Here is a 9,370-nt window from a genome sequence, read left to right as displayed (position 1 = left end):
TCCTGCTGCTGGGCTTGATCTTTTCAACAGTTATTTACCACTTGAAGTCAGAGTATCACAGAAGAATATACAATAAATAAGGAATAAAGCAATTGATTCTTGCATAGAAAAATACAAGATCACCTTGCCCCTTCTCCACCTCAGAAAAATCAGCAGCATTTATTATGTGTAAGCTCTTCTGCATAAACAAAAATTAATTATGTCACTTTTTTCCCTGTCAATTTCTTATGAATTTTACAGTGGAATTCTCTACCTATACAGGTGCTATACAGAAGCTTACCTGCATACTATACATGAGATACCTGAATGAGAAGTGTGTCAACAGTGACAGCAAGTTTGTCTCACTGTCCTCGAGGGGTGAGTTCATAGTTTTGCAATGACATTGGAAAACAACATGGCTGTAATTTTCAAGGGATGGAATAAGTTACATTCTGTCTTCTAAAATAACATGTATTTTAGTACGGAAAGTTAAATGGTGCCTACTGCATGTACTAAATATATATTGAGAGTCACGGTAGTGACTGGAAGCCAAGTTAGGAAGACAGAACTGCTGTCTTACATACACACATGGCCCAGCTCTCACAAAGAAGCACTTTTGTACTAGGATGGAACAATAAAGAGGGCTTAAAGTGGCTGTAAACATAAACGATGAGAATCATGCCCACAGAGTTTACGTTACAAATGCAGACTACAGGGACAGATGATGGCCATATGATAGATTGCATGGCTATATGTTTAATAAATAAATGCTTGATAGGCCTTTACGATTCATCACACAATTTGGACTGGATGATTTCTCTACCAGTCACTCTCCCTTGGCACTTATTGGAGCACTCTGGATGCCATGGACAGCTTTAAAGAGTTCCAGCTGGAAATGAACAAAAAGAGAAGTATTTCCTTTTCCCATTCATATATTTAGAGTATTATCTCCCTATTTTACCTGCCCAGATTACGTTTCGGTTCTGGACCAATAGCACAATTTCTGAAGATAAAAATGGAATGAGTTCAAAGTTCAGTATTCTACAGCCCCGTCACTGAAAAAGAAAAAACCCAGCTGCTCAGCGACAGGAAGACAACAGTCATTTTGATCCTCAAAGATTTCAATTCTCAGGAAAAAAAAAAAAGCATTATACGTAGAAAAGACATTTAAGGTAATTTGAATCCTAGGTTTTAGTCTCTGAATGACTGAATTACTTCTAATGAGTCATTTGTCTGTGGAAGAGGATGGATACTAAAGCAATCTGCTCATGCTTTCAAAATGCTAAAACTCAAGCTGATAAACCTTTCTAGCAGAACGTGTCTTCCCATATTGGCACTAAACCTGATCTACTCCTATGCACTTGTTCTTAAGCACATACACCAGCCATATGCACTAATTTCCACACCTTAGACACAGCTGCCATGAATATACAGGCAATATCTATGCATGCCACCACTCTTTGCAAGAATACCTAGAGTATAAATTTGAGCTTATGTCTGAAAGATGCCATCACAGTGGCATCACCTGCAAATATTTAATTTTCATTTTCCTATTGGCAATGAAAATGATTAAAAAATACCTAGGAAAAAATATTTATTTTTCTTTTTAGTTGCTGAACATAACTCAATCAACTAAGTTTAATTTTACAGCATTCTTAAAGAGCTGAAAATCTTTGTGTAAGTGTGGTATCCATTAGTTTAAAATACACCTTTCGCATTATTCCTACTCCTACTTACTGCAGGTAAGTGACAACATCGGCTCCCTCTGGTGGTCAACGTGAAAAAAAGTTTTATATGGCCATTCTAAAATCTGTGCACCAGGAAGCTTCACCTGTTTCTAATTCACTGGTTGAACACATTTGTCAGGTATCAGCATGGGTTTAATCATAAATTATACATCTGTCCTTCTTTCCTAAGAGTAGAGTATCACCAAGACTGAAGCTGTAATACTGGAATTTGTTTGGATTTAGAAACTATCTAGGTGTTTACTTGTTCTCCTGAAAGGGCTCAGTAACATTTTCCAGTTTGTGATTTTTTTTTTCCTTTGTTTCTGGTTGTTGTTTCTTTATTTGTTTTTCACCCCACATACCATAACATGAAGGACAGTATTTGAGCAATGCTGTTTCGTAGTGTAGATAAACCCTGAATATCTTACATTTGTTTCCTAGTAACTCAGGTGACAGCATTTTGGTGAAAAAATTGCGGCATAGTAGTCAATTTGCTATCAACTTCTCCGTGTCATTCTCATTACACTTTTAATGTCTCCATGGTTGAAATACAAGGAATGAAAACAAGCCAGTGTCCTTTCAAATCACTGCTATCCTAAGAGTCTATCAGTGACCTAATCTTATATTTCTTCCACTCACTGAAAATGACAGAAAAACTCATTCTCTTCCGGAAACCAAATCAAGGTGATGTTAGAAATGCTGAGTTGAAGCCTGGAACAAGCAGGGGTTCCCCAGCTGCACCTTGGCACTGAGCTGGTGCTCATGAACCAAACTTCCACCGAGATCACGTTCCCATAAACATACTTTGCTTAAACACTTTATCCCTTGCCACACACACTGTTAATGAATTAATAGTTGTGAAACAGAGACTCTATCTATGCAATTCCACTGAACAGATTTGGATTTAATGAGTGTCACTGAAAGCTCTTTCCCACACTGTGTATAGTAATGGGAGGTTTTAAACATGCTAATACTATACTACAAGTAAAATTTCTTACAATCAAGATGATTTCTTGTAAAGATGCAGCCATTTTTCTTCTTTTAAAAAAAATTCTGTTTAATACTCTATATGTACCTGGTACTTATGAATTTATAAGAAAAAGGATAAGAGCTAGCATATGCAAGGTTTTGGGGGTTTTTTTTTGTTTTTTTTTTTAATTTGAAAGGCAGAGCTGGCTAGCTTAAACTGGTCATTAAAATATTTTACATAGGGATTTCAGAGAAAATGTTAATTCTCAAAACTGTATCTTTAGAGGCAAATTTTGCATTTTAATTATTAAAAAAAGTAAATTAAGGATGAGTAATGAACTTCTTGAGTCTGTGCCTACACCTTTAAAGAGTTTGAGCAGACCACCTGAAAAGAGACAGCTTTTCACAGTCAGCTATGTGAAGAGGGATCACAGTTGTATTCATTCAAAGCAAGGAAACTTTTTCACTGAAAATGTAATTTTTTTGAAAACTCAAGGCCTCTTCAAACTATGCTGGTGTCAATGCAAAGAACTGCCTTTGCAATGCAGTTTGCTTCTAATCATACTCAACATAAAAAAACTTGGTTTCACCACTTCATTGTTCCATTTTTACACTAGTCTGAACTCCACAAGGCACCTAACTCCATGGAGTTACAATAGGATGTAGATAGAGAATGGGTACATTATGTTCTTAAATTTTCACACTGTGAAAACCTCCTAGGGTTCGTTTGGTGTGGGTTTTTTTCTTTTTTTCTTTTTGAGAGAAGACTTGCAATTAAACCATTGTCCTGTCTTAAGAAGCTATTACAAAGTACCTGGCAGCACAGAGTGTTCAATTCAACGCCACCTTTATCAGAAGACTCTTAGGGTAATAAGTATACATTCAGAAGCGTCACTTAAAACTTATTAACTCTATGTCGTATTTGTATTAAAACTCATCAAACCCCTTTTTAGTCATGTTTCACATTAACTGTAGGAATGCTTTGCTTGCTCGTTCTCCGTTCTGCTTACCTGGAAAGGATTCAAGATGAACATGATTATTTGCTTGAGGGTAAAACAATAACTTTTCATCATTTAAATTAGAGTTATGTATTGCAACTCACTCATTTAAATAACATAAATGTCTTAAATCACAGTACATGTGAGGTCAAAATAGTTCTGGGTGTGTGCAACATCGCAACTCATAAAACCTATGTTTATAGTTCAGAATGTTTAAAAATGCATGTCTTATTGGCCGTTCACATGAAGAACTTTCTTCAGTGCTAAGAAGATTTTGGTAAGTACAGTTCCATAGCTGATACTTTAATTGTAGCTCACTGATTATTCCTAGTACTACTGTAAAAAAGAGACTTGTGGAACGAGATTTATCTTGAGCAGTGTTTGCATCTTTTGTTACAGAAACAGAACACACACCTTGATTTCCAGAGGATGTCTCCAGCATCAAGACAATATTACTGATACTAAGCAGCAGGAGAAAGCAGAAGTAAAGCCTATGAATTAGTGCATTTGGTACTGGTTCTTAGTATTCTTTTTAGGCCCCTTATAGATCCAACAGATCTTTCAATTTTATTTTTTCTTGGCAGCTTGATTGATAGCCAAGACGTAGAAAGAATCTTGCACTCCAACTTGCCTAGGCCATGCCCAGTTCTAGTTTTATTCCAGAGGAACAAAACATACGCAATGAAAGAAAAATAGAATATATTAGAGAATATAAAATATTATATATAAGCTAACAGGAAAAGAAAATGTTTTTAGGAAGTTTTCATTAAATCTTTAGATAGTATTGAAAGAAAGACACCCCATCCCAAAACCACACTCTTTGAAACACCAAATCAAATTAAACCGTGGCTCAAAATAAAGAGAATCTTCTGAAAAAGAACAGACAAATGTATGGATAGTCTTTTTGAGGCCAATACACAGATTTATGTAACACAGCATTCAGTTCTGGAGCGTACATCTCACAAATGAGTAGGAACCCAGCCAAAAATAATCAATAGTAATTAAAAGAGAATGTGTGAGTTCAAAAAGAAAGGAAGCCAAAATCACAGTCAGAAAAAAAGAGGTTCTTTTCCAGCAGGGGAGGAAGGAAGGCAACAGAAGAATCAGGGTAGCAGAGGCAACAGGAGGTTCAGAGGTATGAAGGTCATAGGAAGAGGCAAGGTCTGTCAGATGCGCTTGGTGTATGAAGGGAATGATGCACAACAGTAAACTGTTGGAGGAAAAGAGTAAAAGGATAAAATCATAAATATTGTGTAGGTCAGACAGCAGAACGACTAGCATGCTTAGTAACATTAAAGAATCAGATGCCTAAAGGAGGTGTACATGCGTGGACACACGTATTGGAATTCAGAATCCCACAGATGCTCCGAGACTAGCTACCTAGGTTCACGTGTAAACCAACCCCATTCCAACAGTACAACACCTACTGATATGCGGCACATCTATTCACGCCTGAATTCTGCTTTACTTGGCCTGAATTTTAATTCTGCTGAAAGTACAAGATAGATGACGTTGGAGATTCAATTTCCTTCTTTAGCCTCGGATCAGGGTGGATGAGTGATGGTGGTATAAGCCTCCTAAGTCACACTTGCAAGCTCTTTGCTTGCTTTCTTGCTTTAAAGACCATCTCTAAGAAAGGAAAGGCCGGGTCACTTGACAGATACCTTCTGAGGCAGTGCGCTATGACAGGTCAGCAAAATTCCCTACTCAGCAGCCCACAGTTCTCAATTAATATAGAACCACATGTAAGGAAATGTAGTTTCTTCTCTGTGAGTTTCTATTTTTGCTTCAAGTTAAAGTTCAACCCTTAGACAAAGCCTCTCTATGAAAGTATCTATAAGGTGACCGAAGAAACATGAATGAATTGCTTGTGAAACTGTCACAGCTTTTGTCAAGTGGCTTGTATTACCTGTTAATGTAACAATGATAAAATGAAAAACATTAAAAAATAATATGGGGACAAGTTCTCCTTGTTCCTTTAAACTAACCTGGTAATATTCACCAACTGTAACAGTAACATACATGCCATCTGTACAAAATAAATGGGAAATGCTTATACCCATTCCTTCATCCCTTTCAAAATCTTTGGTTAAGTGATGATTGATTATTTTGATCTCCAGTTAAAAACAAAGACACATTCAAATCATGAGACTTCGCTTCTTTAAAGACTGAACACTTGAAATTCTAATATCAATCAGTTGTCAAGCCCTTACCTAGTGTGAACCTTGAGTTCACTAGTACTTTATCCATTGTCAGAGTGAAGAACTCAGGATCTCACTCTACAAGAAGGTGAATTGTTCATTCTTTTTCAAATAGATTTTAATTTCTTAGTGATAGCTCATAACAAGCCAAATAAAGGGCTAATCATGGACATTCACAGGAACACTGCATTTAGTCTAATAGCTAGTTGAAAACGTTTTTAGTTGCTCGTCTAAGTGCAGCCATCTTTCAATACGTTCATTACCTGAGGTAAGTAGCACAGAACTTACTATTGACTTATTTATTGGGAACTTCACAAGCTATTTGACACAACCAAATGCCATGCAACAGAGGCGACATCTCAACTTCTGCATTCCTGAAGCGCAGTCAATCTTAGAATCACAGTTCATGAACAATCTGATTAGTAAGATAAGGAAGGAGAAAGGATCCCATAAACATGTAATTTCAGACATGCACAACATGCAACTAAGAGCCCACCTAACTAAAAGTTAAGATGAAAGGTCATGTAATGAGAATAAAAAGATTAAAGAGCAAAACCTGTTTGTGGAAAAGATTCTTGCCATTAGAGTCAGAAAAGCCGAAGTATCTTACTAACGGCCCTATTCAGGAAGGACTGGAGTTGGAGAACTCAGTGAAGAGTGATTACCACCATCCTCTATGAAATGAAAATTCCTCAACATGGGTTTCCCAGAGCACAGTGAGACAACAGTGTATTTGCTGGGAAGGAAGGAGCGGTGAGGTACAGTGCCCCACAGAGAGCACTAGATTATAAGGAATAAGAACCCAAACTCCACACTATCACGGATTTTTAATTTCTAAATGGAAATCTCATCTTGTGAAAGACAAACTGCTGCTGACAGTCACCCACTCAGCAAAGGAACACCACAATCCTCATCAGAGAAAGCTGTGTTGAGAGTGACTTCAGAACAAATATGCCTTTCATCAACAGCTGGCATCAGTAGCTTATCCTCCTTCCCACCTTGGTCTATGAGAAAACAGGTACTGAGGTTAGGGCTAGGAAGATCTAAAATTTTGTTCTTTGAATCTACTGCCAAAGTCCCATTTGTGCTGCTTGAGGCATTCTCAGGCAAGAAAAAACATCATTGCAAAATTCTTTTCTTGTACTGCTCAATCGCTACAGTATCTAAGCACCTTTCAGAATGGCATTAGGCAATATAATTAGCATCTGTCATATGTGCTGCTTTCTCTCATGGGTACGTCTATACACATTTCTCTTGTGTAAATCTACGCACATATTTTTATCTAGGTAGAGCACAGCATAATTGTAAAGCTAAACTTGCTCCTCTCCAATGCTGCTGCTCCAAGTCTAAATTAAGTACGCACTAAGCACTATTCTTTTGCTCTCAAGTAAACTGAAGTTAATAAAAGCTCATGTTATATTTCCACATACAAGCTTAATCAAATCTGTTTGGCTGGGATATTGTGTTTGTATAAGAGCAAATGATCAGGCTGATAAAATCAGAGCTGCATTGATTAAAGGGTATTTGATCACCAAGGTAGATCAGGAAAGCATTGCAAAATAATAGTGGTAGAAACTCAAATGAAGCAGGAATATTAATGCAAAGAAGGCCACAATGGATTTTTAATAAAGAAAACATTGTAGGCAAGCTGATGGTATCTAGCAAAAAGAAAAAAAAAAGATGTTAAGTATGATATGATTTCTGTGCATATGCTGTCAAAAATGCATTAGGGTTAATCCTCAATAAGATTCAGGTTGTTTTGTTAGTGTGAATCTCCCTAACTTCCTCCTCTTGCCCCCAATAAAACTTGTCAATCAGTACTTCTTCAGCTCAGATTTGAAAAACCATGTTTTAGATTTAGCTGGTGTCCAACAGCAAACACACAAACATTAAATGTATCTGAGTAACTGCTACCTGCATATCTGCAGAATAATTTTGATAGGGAAAACAACCTGGAAAATTTTGCAGCTAATAGAGTAATTTCTCTATCCCATGGTGAGGAGACATCCTCCTAACCTTCAGAAGAAGCGTGTCCATGAGATGCCATAACATACAGAGCTTTGCTGCCTTTACAGGATCTACATGGGTGTGCAAGGCAAGCCCACAGGGAACACAATACAAGATCAAAGACTTGGACTGTGTACAAAGATTTAAAGACAGGTGATGGATAAGCACAAAAAAGTAGCATGAAAACATGCTTTTCACAAATACACAAGGATGAGGAAAATACTGTATTTTTTTTTGTCTGATAGCTGTTATGCCCCAAGGGGAAGAGCAGACAAAGGACTGTCCAGAGACGGCAAGGAAGATATAACTATTAGGACAGGAAGGGCTTTAACAATATACTACTTCTGTAAACGGTTTAGTTTTCCTAAGGGAGACACCCTGTAGTTTTCCACATAGACTGACAGACCTATTGACTCTCAAAGGAACTTGTCTCCGGCAAGATCGAAAAAATGTTAGTACAGAAAAACAAACATGGAGAATGAGAAACAAGACAACTGACTTTTGTCTCCAGCTGCACAAAGCCACAAGGTTTGATGGTTCTTTTTAAATACTTCCACACAATGGCCAGGTATCATCTGCAAAACTGTCTACAGACAAATGTTTTGTTTCCTTTATACTAATTAGTTACACTGCATTGGACATTTAAAAAGACAACAGGCTGGAAAAAAGGGAAAAAACAGATATATATGTCTAGAGAGCAGAGAGGAAAGTCTGGAAAAGCTGCTCCTGAGAGTAGCCATCAAGAGTGGAAATGCAAAGACATATATTATCGAACATACGTTTAGGTACCAGCTCTGTTGGCGCTGTAACATCTGCTTCTCTGTAACAGACTGCTGGATCCACAATGTCTCTGTCAGGAGGAGGGTAAGGTGGGGGTGGGGGGATCACTAACTGGGGTGGACCACGAGCGGTGCCTCTAGGAGGCTTTTGTGGCACCTGCCGTCCATCACCTACAGGGGATCAATTGACTAGTTACTTCATTGCAAGATAATGATTGCTCTGTTTATTGTTAATGTTTTAAACACATGTTGACTTTCCCTTACCCACATTCAAAGTCTGTCTGGATCTAATTCTGCTCTTATTTACCCCTAAATAATTAAGGGAGAAGGAAAACCTAGGTCTCTCTTAAACCACCAGCAATGGAACCAGAAGTGAGTTAAGCAAATACATGTACATCACAACAGTTAAAATCACTAGTTTTGGCAGACATAAGGAAGGAATAAAAAAAAGTTTAATAAAAAAACCGAAGTGTAAAAAGCTATGTAAGGAAAGTGAGAAATGTGTTTTATTTTTATCTTCTTAAGTGCCAAACTGTCTGAATCTGTTGACCTCTAGGATACTTTACATGCCTATTTTCCTGACTCTTGGAGAGAAAGAGGAAGATGCCTCAGGTCAGTATTTTGAAGTAGGTGTCTTTTTTTCTTTTTCTGAGGTTTTTTATTATTTTGACATGGTGGAAAAGCACCTGATTAAGTTGGGTTTTTTGCAA

At 37.4% G+C, this 9,370-nt stretch overlaps 1 protein-coding gene across 1 annotated transcript in view; it reads right to left on the bottom strand.

The window, feature by feature from the left end:
- COBL (cordon-bleu WH2 repeat protein) overlaps window positions 1–9,370 on the bottom strand; it is a 113,922-nt gene that overhangs the window by 34,402 nt on the left and 70,150 nt on the right. The window contains exon 9 of the mRNA XM_010131870.1: window positions 8,661–8,831. Coding sequence (XP_010130172.1) covers window positions 8,661–8,831 — 171 coding nt within the window. The remainder of the gene's footprint in view (window positions 1–8,660; window positions 8,832–9,370) is intronic.

This window comes from Buceros rhinoceros, unplaced genomic scaffold (assembly GCF_000710305.1).
Source record: "Buceros rhinoceros silvestris isolate BGI_N320 unplaced genomic scaffold, ASM71030v1 scaffold932, whole genome shotgun sequence".
Lineage (NCBI taxonomy): Eukaryota > Metazoa > Chordata > Aves > Bucerotiformes > Bucerotidae > Buceros > Buceros rhinoceros.
This window is presented reverse-complemented; position numbering and strand designations above follow the sequence as displayed.